At 37.9% G+C, this 13259-nt stretch overlaps 1 protein-coding gene across 2 annotated transcripts in view; it reads right to left on the reverse strand.

Annotated features, from left to right (window-relative positions):
* Positions 1-10914: 10914 nt before the first annotated feature.
* MLPH (melanophilin) overlaps positions 10915-13259 on the reverse strand; it is an 872816-nt gene continuing 870471 nt past the window's right edge. For both annotated transcript variants that reach the window (XM_044060732.1, XM_044060731.1), the window contains one exon: positions 10915-11711. In XM_044060732.1, the coding sequence (XP_043916667.1) occupies positions 11685-11711 (27 nt within the window). In that variant the 3' untranslated portion in view covers positions 10915-11684. The remainder of the gene's footprint in view (positions 11712-13259) is intronic.

Below are 13259 nucleotides of genomic sequence, written 5' to 3' on the forward strand. Positions count from 1 at the left end.
TGTTTTATTTTCTTCAATAAAGTCCAGAATTGGTTTTATTGAATTTGACCTGAATAGGTGCATTTGTTACTTTGGAGTGGCTCATCCTTTTGTTCCTGTTTGGCATCTTTGTGTTTTGCAACACTATTTTGTACATATTAGGTGTTCTGCTACAAAAGAAATAAACTTTTCTTCTGTAAGGACAGCATTTTACCTAGCACATCTAACATTTCTAGGAGCATTGCACACATAGCTGACAAACACCAAAAATCTAACTACTCTGTTGTACTCATCCTGTTTCAGGATATGTTGCCAGGGTGGAGATGAAGCATTTGACATTATAAAGAAAGACGAGATGGAGTCAGTTTAACAAACTTGAAGTTCTCAGTGTGCTGTCTTCCTTTCTAAAAAGAATCACAGTGCAACTTTTAGTACCATCTCTCAAACAATGGATATTCTGCAGATGCATGACAAGTCATTCGAAAGCTTGAAACCAAGTACAAAATCCTGAACGATTTTTTTAAGGCTGATTAAAGGGTTGGCATACAAGCTGTTCCTAATTTCACTTACCATAAAATGAACAACTATTGCTTACTGATCTTTTTCAGGCCAAAGATGTATAATGAAATGAAATGAAAAAAAAATAATTTTGCTATTTGACATGAAAACTAATCTGTTTTTCTTTCGGATAAATATGTAGCATTCAAATGTTTGCCTATGTTATGGAGGGGTGACTAAACAACATGGCTGAAAATGTGTTTAGAGACAGATCTTTGCAAAATGTGGCAGCATATGCTCACAGATCTTGAGTAATGGAAGTAAAATGAGTAGTAACGGCAGTACCAGTAACAATAGCAGTAACAGTAACAGTAGCAGTAGCAGTAACAGCAGCAGTAGTAACGACAATAACTACAGTTGTAGTTGTAGCAACAGTAATAGCAGTAGCTGTAACAGTAGCAGTAGCAGCAGCAGCAGCAACAGCAGTAGTAACACTAGTGCTGTTGATACTACTGTTATAACAGTAGTAGTAACACTAGAAGTAACTGCATTAACAGCAGTAATAGTAACAATAGGTGTAACTGCAAAGTTAATTCTAGCAGGGCTAATAAAAGCAATACAACTTGTAGAAGCAGCAGTAGTTGTAAAAGAGTAAATACGGATAGCAGTGGAAGTAGTATTAATAGCAGTATTACTAACAGCAGCTGCAGTACCACAGTAGTACTAGCAGAGTTTTATTTTATTTTATTTTTATTTTACATTTATTTACCAGGGTAGTACACTGATCCCATCTGACTGTCTGCAGGTACTGCCTGGGTGAAACAATTCACAAAGACAAAAAGTGTAACACAGAGGAATTACGTTGCACATATCAAAAAGAGAACAGAATGTAACAATGTATAACAAAAAACAGAACAGTAGCAACTAATAGATGTAGAAACAATTATGAGAAAAATGTGTGGTTTCCATAATTGTATTTCAGGTTTACGTCATGGTGGAAGTGCTATGGGGTGTTGACAGTCAGGACAGGGGAGGGTGGGGTGGGGGTGAAACTAAGAGGTGTTAGTAGCTGAGAAAGGTAAGGCTACAAGGTGAAGAGGCCCTTAGGTGATGTGGCCCATTGTGTGGCAAATACAGTTTGATTTGGCATGGTGGATTTTTTTAAGTTCAGTGCTGAAAATGGGGGAAGGGAATTGTAGTTTCTTTAGATGGGAGGAGGGATTTCTAGGTTTTAGAAACAAGGAAAGACAGATAGTGGTTTGTGAGGTTTGTGAGTGGGGGGGAGGGGGGGTGTTTGGGAGAAGTACCTGAGGTTGTAATGTGTGTCAGTATAACGTTTGGCAGTTAATAGTGGGAATGAGTTAGGCTGGAGAAGCATGACGATGAGAGGGCCTGTAAGTCTACTCTGTACTGCGCTGGTAGGCATTTGGCTTTCTCGGGGGTTAGATAGTGGTGCTCATGAAAGATCAAGCTGCTGATGAGGATTTTGTTTTCAAAAGTCTGTAGTTGGGAAGAATTTTTCTTGGAAGGCATGGTTATTATGAGTGTTCCATAAGGACTCCTTTGCCTGTTGCTGCCCTGGCTGGTTTGGATAAGTGGGGTGAGATTTTCCTGGCTCAGAAGAGGAGTGAGTAACTTTTGCACTTTATTTTTCTATATGGGTGAAGAATGTTATTAATGACTGATTTAGCCACAAACCAAAGTACTTGAAGGAGTTGGTTGTGTCTGTTAATGTGCCACAAAGGGCAGTGACACCGAATTACTTTTTTATGTTTTAGAGAGGTGTCTAAAAGCATATGTTTTGTTTTTGTAGGATTAAGTATTAGTTTGTGGTTAATGAGCCAGAAATTGAGGAAGTTTAAAGTATTTTTGCAGTTGTGTTTCAATTGTGGATTGGTTGTGTCTGAACGTAAATATTACCATGTCATTTGTCATCAGCACAGAGGATAGGGTGTAAAGTAGGAAGTTTATAAGGTAGTTTATTAATGAAAATGAGAGGAGAAGAAAAGAAGAGATGCTAGGATAACATCTTGGGATACTCCCAATAAAGCAGTTGCAGGTGCCAAAAGAAAGAGCCTAATTTAACTTTGAAGAATCTCTTGGACAATTGACAAAGGTATTAATAACTAGAATGGCACATTACATAAAATAGACTCAGCATTTTATAGAGAATGAACATAATCTATATTTATTCAGGTTATGTAAACTAATGATGACTTAGTATTTATTATAAAGCAGACTGTAAACATTATAAATACTTATCGTTTCAGAAAACAGGCAGACGCAGTTTTAAACTTGTGCAATATCACACTCTAATGCTACTCTTCAAAAAATTATTTATTTATTTTATTTTATTTAACATTTGTTTACTGGGAAGGTCTGACTGGGAAAGAGCCCATTTTCAGTGGAGGAAATGCTCCAGACACGTCTTTCGAATATCGCAGGAAACTGGAGCACCCTAATGCAAAAAGATGAGCGGAACCAATACGTGGTGCAAATTTGTGACTTATGGAATATTTTAAAATATATCATTCTAGGAAAGACTCTCAGACTTCAGATTGAAGCTACTAAATAATTCCCAAATGGTCAAGGGGTTTAATTTAACTTTAAACTGTTAACCTTGTTGACAAAAATTGCATTCATTATGTAAAAACACATGAAAAAAAACACATATAAATCCATAAACACTGCTGCAGATAAGCTGTGTACATTTAGTCATCTATTTTTGCCCAGGCAAGGGCCACTAGGCACAATTATCTCTCCTCTGGGACTGGATTACTTAAAAAGTATGGTTTGATTAAGAAACTTTATCAGGCACACATACTGTACAACAATTAGCCTTAGGTCGAAATGACACAGTTAATTTTTGGCTCATAACCTTAACACTTTCTGCCTCCCTATGAGACACATCCACACAGCTTTTTTTATACATACACATGTTGTGATGACAAGCATAGTTATATGTACATGTATGTTGCCATTAATACACATGTTGTTATATGAGAGCACATGTACCTACAGAGGACTTACACTTCTCCCTTTCCTGATAAGAATGCACCTATATTATGCAGGTGCTCATATGCCTACAGTTGTACTGCAGCATTACATAAAACATGTTAGCAATGTATCACATCTGTGGCTCTGACTGTCAGTTTTGTACAAACAACACATTTATTAAAATGTGTTTAGTCATAACCCCCAGAAAACATCTAGAAAGCAAGAAGTTATGTGGGGGGGGGGTGCCCCCTACACCCCTTTAAACCTGCTTACTTAAACATAAAATCAAGGCAGTACGAATAGTGGGAAATGGTTTCAGCAGTAAGGGATTTCAATAAAAAGAGCATTTGCTGCTGTGTATACTATATTATATTTATAATACTGGTACACTCAGTTATAACCTAGGATAGTGTCTATAATACTTACATAATCAGTTATATAAGTACATACCGCACACCAATGTGTATGTGCCCAGCAGCTTATATTTAAGTAGATGGTGCTGATACAGTAAGAGGAATACCCTTGTAAATGATAACTGGAACCTTACAAGCTCATACAGGAATATGTGCATTACCTAATTATGCATTCTTTTATCTTAGTTTTTATAAAATGTAACAGACCGACACAAATGTGAACTGAAGTTTAGACTACAGTTAAGTGCAGTGATTATTTTACAATTTTCTGCTTTAGCACATGGTTAGTTTTCTCAAGGCCCTGACTGCTCTGTAAACCTGTTCCATTCATTACATGTTTCTCATGCTTTGGTATATTGTACCCAGAATGTCTCTATTTATTTATTTAATTTGGCATTCCATGGTAGAGCATTGATCCAAACAGACCAGTTTCAAGCCAACTCAGTAAGGGTAAACATAGGTACTTACTAGGCTTTTGCTCTATGAGGATCTTATTATGAGGATTGCAGAGTCTTGCATTTCCATGTTGGTTTCTAGCCTTTATATTTTGTCTACAAATAACCCAGAGACTGGCTAAACAAGGATGTGTTTGAAAATGTACATGTTGACCCTATCTATGAGGGAGCAGGGGACTAAACCAAGGGTGAATTTGTGGTCACCCGTCCATTTGTCCACATTATGTTTAAATAAAGTAAAACAAGTATTTTGCTTTATGTGGTGAGGAAGGCTGCTCTATAGAAGCAGAATTCTCTGTGATACATACCTATTATCCCGTCAACATGTTCTATTTATGTTGCAGAAGAGATTGATATCCCTGCAGTTGGTGTTTATGCCACCACTGGACTTGTGAGTGTGTTATAACTTTGACAGAATAGGGTCTTCTGAGTCTCTGCATGTGAGGCAGAGATCACCTCTCACTAGTCTATATGATACCAAAAAGGAGAAAGCTTTGAGACAGTCTGTATAGTTTTAATGATTTAGGCCCTTGATTTTCACAGTGATAAAATGGGTGGCCGTGGTGGTGCAGTGGTTAGCGTTGCCACCTCCCAGCAAGAGGTTCTCCGGTTCGATCCTCGGCTGGGGTGCCTCCTGTGCAGAGTCTGCATGTCCTCCCTGTGGTCGCGTGGGTTTCCTCTGGGTGCTCAGGTTTCCTTCCACATCCGAAAGACATGCTGTAGGTGGATTGAATATTTTAAATTGACCATAGGCATGAGTGCATGCATGTGTGTGCCTTCCGTGGAAGGTTGGGCGCTGGGCTGGCAACCTGACACTGTAAAACTCCACTGCCAATCATGAGCGGACAGGTGATCCGCTGTGGTGACCCCTAACTGGGAAAAAGCTGAAAGAAGAAGAAGATTTTCTAAATAATAAAGCATTGTGGTCAGTCCTGTTGGACAAGTATTTGGACAAGTACATATTGAAAGGGGCATCATATGCGATGATCAGCATAACGAGTGCTGAGTACAGTGGAATGATTACATCCCTGGACCTGGATGCCATACCTTTAGATATATTCTGTGTAATGAAAAAACAACTTCCTTACAATAGTAGATATATGGTGATCAAAGGACAATTTGTTGTTGATATAAGTTTCCAGATCTCTGACTATGGGATTAATTTGTCAGTATAAAGGGAGTCTTGCATGCTGAATGATACAATTAAACATTTCTTGGAATTTAGTTTCAGTCCATGGTTTTGACACCAGCTATTTATTTGGGACAGGCCGAGTTGGGGGATCATGGTGTCTTGTGGGCATACCACTCAACTGTTCAGATTTTCGCAAAATGTCCAGATTTTTGTCTCATATTTTTGGACTGTTCCTCATAAAATTTTGTTTTTTCTGGCTGATCTTTTCAAGTCAATGAGGATCAAAGTCAGAAAATATTGACAGGCATTTGAGTTTCAGACTTCATACCCTGCAGAAAATTCATGCTAATGCAAAACCTGCTATTCTATCAACTTTCTACATTTGTAAGAGGAATATTTAAAAATTGTCCCTATTTCTGGTCCTTTGCCCCCCACACATTATTTATGGCTTTGTCCAGATTTCTTGCTCTAAGAGGTTGACATGTATGCTTGTGGGAAGTTTATGATGCCACCAAGTTTGCAGTCATAACATTAGTAAATGCCCAAGAGAAATGGCCCAAGGACTGAAGCCTGGGGTACGGCAGTAATAACAGGTCTTTTGGAGGAGGTAGAGCTGCCCATCTTTACTTCCTGGGTTCTATTTGTGATTCAGTTTGCTATCCAATAACTTACACAGGGATTTACATTTAGCTCAGAGAGTTTGCTATGATACTTCAGTAAATATGCAGTGTGTACTGATTGTCTGTCATTAATTGTAGTAACATTTTTCAAGAAGTCAACCAGGTTAAGTAGGCAGGATCTGCCCCTGACAAATCCAAACTGGCTTGGGTCAAGAGTCTGTAGGTTACATTTATACTTATTCAATTCTTTTTTAATTTCTCCAAGTCTTTTGTGTTTCTAATACTATGATGGGATGGTGTTAGCCAGAAGTGCTCTTCGCAGCACCCGTAATATGTCCAGTAATGATTCCTTCTGCAATTCGTATGGAGTTACATGTGTACTGGTAACATATCTAAGTATGACTGTAAATTGTTTTTTAAAGACCTGTTGCTCCTACTGCTACTGGAACCATCTGGCTATCTTTATTCCATATTGCCCTCGTTTCTACCTGCAAATCCTGGTATTTTATAACTTTGTGTCTCTCTGTACATAAGGCAATGTAGTCACTGGGTGTAGCAATTTCAATGATTAATGATACGTTTGTCTTTTTTTTTCATGGACTACTGTATCTCATTTTCTCGCATCTATCTTTTGAACTGTTGGTAATGGGTGATCCCATGTGATATAAACTTCATCATTTTCTATGATGCTTTGTGGCTCATGTTTCCAGTGTTTTTCAGCTTCTTCACTATTATAATGTTTGCACGATCCCCAGTGCAACAGTCTTGCCACATTATTATGCCTTTTAGTATACAGTCCTTCTGCCATTAGTATATTTCATTCTTTTTAATTTCTCCAAGTCTTTTGAGTTTCTAATACCATGACGGGAATGGACCCCATTACTAAGTCAAAGTACGATTAAGATTCATGAAATTAGTATTGTTTCAAGCTTTGATGTCAGCCAAAAGTGCTCTTCGCAGCACCCGCAATGTGCCCAGTAATGACTCCTTCTGCAATTTGTATGGAGTTACATGTATTGGTAGCATATATAAATACGATTGTAAATTCTTTTTTATAAGACCCGTTGCTCCTACTACTATTGGAACTGTCTGGGTATCTTTCTTCCACATTGCTCTCATTTCTGCCTGCAGATCCTGATATTTTATGATTTTGTGTCTCTCTGTATGCAAGACAGTGTAGTCACTGGGTGTGGCAATTTCAATGATCAGTGCTAATCTTCCATTCTTTTCTTGGACCACTATATCTGGTTTTCTAGCATCTATCTTTTGAACTTTGGTAATGGATGATCCCATGTGATATAAACTTCATCATTTTCTATGATGCTTTGTGGCTCATGTTTCCAGTATTTTTCAGCTTCTTCACTATTATAATGTTTGCACAATCCCCAGTGCAACAGTCTTGCCACATTATTATGCATTTTAGTATACAGTCCTTCTGCCATTAGTATATTTCATTCTTTTTAATTTCTCCAAGTCTTTTGCGTTTCTAATACCATGACGGGAATGGACCCCATTACTAAGTCAAAGTACAATTAAGATTCATGAAATTAGTATTGTTTCAAGCTTTGATGTCAGCCAAAAGTGCTCTTCGCAGCACCCGCAATGTGCCCAGTAATGACTCCTTCTGCAATTTGTATGGAGTTACATGTATTGGTAGCATATGTAAATACGATTGTAAATTCTTTTTTATAAGACCCGTTGCTCCTACTACTATTGGAACTGTCTGGGTATCTTTCTTCCACATTGCTCTCATTTCTGCCTGCAGATCCTGATATTTTATGATTTTGTGTCTCTCTGTATGCAAGACAGTGTAGTCACTGGGTGTGGCAATTTCAGTGATCAGTGCTAATCTTCTATTCTTTTCTTGGACCACTATATCTGGTTTTCTAGCATCTATCTTTTGAACTTTGGTAATGGATGATCCCATGTGATGTAGACTTCTTCATTTTCTATGATGCTTTGTGGCTCATGTTTCCAGTGTTTTTCAGCCATTCCATTATGATCCTTTTATGGTCTTTCAGATGAGGCTGGTCAGGCTCATGGAACAATAATTACCTAGGTCTACTGAAGTCCCACCTTTGTGCAAGGGAATGACTGTTGCTGCCCTCGTTCATCCAATATGAAGTTTGTTTTGAGGTTGATATTGAATAGCTTCTGTAAGACATCTGCTAAGTTATGTTTCAGGCTGACTGGTAGATAGCCTGGTATGTTGCCTAGAACCATAGAAGTGCTGTTTTTGACCCTAGGTAGTGCCTTGAGGACTTGCTCTTGGGAGATTTTTGGGGAGTGTAGATGCAAGTATGTGATATAAGGATACTGGAGGGAAGGGGGTGAAGTTTGAGCTAAATTTGTCTGCTAGTAGAATGGCAATGGCCTCTGGGTCTGAGTATGTGATATGATTCACTATTAATTAGCTCTGCAAAGTGCAGGGCATTGTTTCTGATGTTTCTAATGTAGTTAAAGAACTCTTTCTGGTTTTCCTTTGCCTGGGTTGCTATTTTACCTCATATCTGGCTTTAGTTGATTTGATCAAGGTACGGAGTTCCTTGCTTAGTTTAGCAAGTGCATTTTTCCACTTTGAGAGTTGAATTTATTTTTGTGTGCAATTTATTATAGAGCCTGTTTATATTAAATTTCCACCACATGGTTTACTTTTAAATTTGGTATTGTACTTATTTTTGACATGGAAAGATGCGTCTATGCAGCAATTTACATGTGCAAAGAATGTGGCAATAAATGATTCCGCATAAGAATGGTGTCATTGAATATGGAAGGATCTTTGAATTTAGCATGATCGGCACTCAGTTTTAGTAGATTAGCCTTTGCATAATCTGTGAATACCAAGTTATTGGAAGATGCTTCTAAATTCAGTTGTTACCAAAACAAAATGCTGTACATGGCAATGTGGATGGCACTATGACCATATGGGGATGTCTATCTCCTTTCTGTACACCTCCACCTCTCAGCATGCTTAGATGGCCTGCCATATTCCCCCCTCTAAAGTGCTCTAATCTTAAGAGATGAGATAGATAGGTGTCGGGGAGAGATTAGAGTGGTAGATGAAGGAGGGACTCAGAGTCTGTAAATCTCTAAGCATCATTTGAGTACTGGAGCAATTTTTGATGCCTCTGTGAAATTTAAAGGTTGCCTTGAACCTTGACGTGAATTTAGGGAACATTATTTAATGATACAATGACCTCAGCATTCACCGACCATTACTGATCTTTAGCCACCCAGCTACCCCACCCACTGCCCATTATCTTCCTTGTGCACCACATACACCCTCTTAAGGGGGTGGTAGGGAATAGTCAGTGAGTTGATAGACCCACCAAACAATATGGGTCATCTTATGTATTAAGTAATACCACATGAAACAGCCTAAAGTGAATAAACTGGCAACATATACAAGAACTTCTGCATGCTTATTTATTTAAATATAATGGTGAATTTAGTTAATTTAATTTGATTTATAGTGTTTAACTACATATACTTTTTTGTGTATAGGTTAATCCTGCTGTGAATAACCTAGTTTGCGGAGAGATCTGAGGCAGTATTCCAACTGATTTTCTTGAGATACAGGAAAAACTCCCCTATACTTTTTGGATAAGTGCGAATGGTTATTTTACATTCACCTGAGTGACCACAAACTCAGGCAGGTGGGACTTTGAGTTAACATCTCTTCTGCAACATGACACCTGAGGAGTGCAATAACTCATCCTTCCATGGTACACCAAACTACCAGTTTTAGAAAAATTAACCCAAGCATTTGGTGTGAGAATTGAACCTGCAGCCTTTTAATCTGCTTGCAAGAAAGGCAAACATTGAACTACTGAAATTTTACTTCCAATCAAGCCAATGTTGGCACTTTTGTTGATTTGTACACCAACTGATTGTGTCTCCTGTCCACCAGCAAGTGGCAGTAAGGCAGTACTGATGCAGCCCATGTAAGACTCTAAAAGAGGATCACTTGAACTTTACTCCCCATGCAGTCCTCCATGATGATAGTGAAACCTGCATTATCAATTTCAAACGTTGACAGTGCCACAGCAACAGTGGGCTGACAAATGATGTCCCCACTTGTAGGAATTTGTCTGACACAAACACTGCTGATTTATGCACTTATAACTTGCCAATGATGTCTCTTATTTAAGCCATCTACTAACAAGATTTGTGGAATGTTTTTACTCATTTTAGGGCACTCACAGGGCTCTTAATCAATGCTGTTATGAGCTAAGTACATCTTTCAAATCAGCTCACAACTGGTTTCTTTAAAGCTAAGTTTTTCTGACTGTGGTCAAAGCCTCCTACACACAATACAGAGGTACGTACTCCACATTGGCCTACATAATACAATCAATTCTGAGGTCACTGTACCTTGAGGATAACTAAACTCACACTGCAGTGACCTACACTGACCAATATCTACAGTTATTTTCTAGATCCAAAAGTATTTTATGACATTAGTAATTCCATTTTGGGTAATGGTTTACATCGCTGTCACATACCTGTTGCCAATATAACATTGTCGTGGTCTGTACAAAAGTGAACAGCACCAATTCAAGTAAACACTGTGGCATTCTTATAAAAGCTAAAACACAGACAAAATTTGCAGCAAACACAACAGATGCATGCATGGATAATTATAAGAAACAAATAGCTGTAAACATTTGTATCTTTTCATAACAATCATAAGTAGTAAATACCACATACTGTTATACCTAAAGCAGTAACCATACAATTGTCCTGATGATAACATTATGCATTATTAATAACTGTCAATTCAGTGTATGTACTTAATTAAATAAACTCAGAACTAAATCTTCTTTTAAGTCAGGGGAGTCATATTTAACGAATTCATGACAGTGATCTAAAATACTGACATTCCTTATAAACTGAGAAAGAATGCAGTGCCAAACACAAAAAAGAGCAAGAACATTTTTCAGTCATCTGAAAAAATTCTGAAGCATAACTCAAGCTTTGACAGTATCTGTTCAAAGCTGGAGCTCACAGAGCTGTTTACTTTTACTAACCTGTCATCAGAGTACCATATGTAAAACGTACAATGTTTAACGGACAGTGTTCATTGCAGCACATCATTCTGCAAAGAAGCCATCTGAGTTCCTGTAGTTTTCTTTTGTTTTGTGCTGTTCTTTGGACTGTAGCCAAGAATTCATATAGCAAATTGCATATGGATTTCTCTATTATAACAGTTTTCTTAATGCATACTACAGATAGCAGTTGGTTAAAGTGACAAGCAGTGTATAAGTAATCCCACTTAAGAAACAGGCCATAATGAAGAGCATTTTAAAGAGAGTATATACATATCGCCTCTACAACTGAGTTCAGAGTCTCTGGTACTTAACAAGAGAGAATGGTGCCAACGCAAAACCTACTGTACAAAGTCTAATAGACAAACTCATATGATGGCTTCATTGTAAAATGAAAACACAGCGTCTGTGCCTATGCTTTTCCTATTGCTCATAAAATCATATAAACCATCCCTATGCTTAATAAGTGGTTTTATATAGTGAAAAAATCTCTGGGCATGATTCATTGTATGTCTCAGTGGACACAGCATTTCTGTACATCTTCAGGATCTCTGCGTCATCACTGGTTTCTGTAACATGGAAAAAAAGTCATATTATAAAGTTGTGTAATCCTTATAAAACTACACACAGAACCTAAAATATTAAATGCATCATGCCTTGTTATAATCATAATTAGCAAACATGCTTTTAATTTTTATAACACAACATACACTAAAAACAAAAGTTATTTTTTCTCACATTCATTAATACCCATATTTGCTATTTGCACAAATGTCTGTTATTTGGAAATGTATAATCTGATCCCTGTGATATTATTTTATATTCAGTGAAACTGTCCTGTTTTAACAGGTATATCAAAAACAAAACTGTTATAAAAATTGTTTAACTCAAAAATGATTTTTTTGCCTTTCACTGTCTTTTTGGTAAACAGCAGTAAAAATCAAAAATTAAGACTGATCTTAGCAATTAGCTCACATGTTTTTATCTTTTTGCTATCAAATGTTATATACAATCATGCTTAGTTAATTTGTCTTAGTGTGTCACAAGTCTTAGCTTGGTTTAATATCAGCATAAATATCAAGGCCAGTTTATGTTTGTATATTCCTTATATTGTATATTTGCATGTTTGTATATTCTTTATGAACAGTATGATACCATCAATATTACACTTCCCTGTTGTTTTTACTTTTCTACCAGATTACAAGGAGGGACTCTGGCTGACAAAGTTCACAGACGACTGCAAGCTGGGAGCCATTATTAACTCCCCAAGTGATGTAGACATCCTATAGAAAGGCCTCACTGAGACCAATGACTGGTGTCAAAACCATGGCCTTAAGCTTAATGCCAAAAAATGCATCGTCATCCCCTTTGGGAAAAACTTAGTTCCCACTAATTACCACATCAATGGGAGCCCACTGAACACCAAAGGCGTTATAAGAGATCAGGGGACACAGGTTGACACCAACCTCTACTTTGACCACCACATTGCCACTGTGGTCAGAAAGTCCTTCTATGAGGCACATCTCATTACCAAGGGTATTGCATCCAAAAAGAAAGAGGTCATTGTCTCTCTCTACTCTTCCCTCATTAGTCCAGTTGAGTATAATGCCCCATTTGGCAAATACCTCACTAGACACATGCAACAGCTGGAAAGACCACAAATGTTCATCACAAAGAGGATCCTAGGCCTTAAACACATACCCTACATGGACAGACTGAAAAAAACTCCAGCTATTCTCTGTCTCTTATTGTCTACAAAGAGGTGATCTCTGCTTGACTTACAAAGCCATGTCCTTACAAACCATGTCTGACCCAGCTCTGTTAGAAATGCTACATCTAAAGAAATCCAAATCTCTCCACACCACATACTCCAGAGACCTCAACCCCATTACCACAATTAACAGAACATGCTGGAGGGATAGGTTCATAACCCAGAGACTGCCCTTTCTCTAGAATAGACTTCCCATACATGTCAAGCAGAGCACCTCACTGGCCCTCTTCAAGAGAAATCTTGATGAGTGGATGGGAAATAGAAAGTTCACCCTGGGGATCACTCCATTGGTTCTACTTGATAGAGGCACTGGGAACTAACAACAGGCAGCACAATGCCAGGGCAT

The sequence above is a fragment of the Protopterus annectens genome, chromosome 2.part0, assembly GCF_019279795.1.
Source record: "Protopterus annectens isolate FY-2018-M chromosome 2.part0, PAN1.0, whole genome shotgun sequence".
Taxonomy (NCBI): domain Eukaryota; kingdom Metazoa; phylum Chordata; order Ceratodontiformes; family Protopteridae; genus Protopterus; species Protopterus annectens.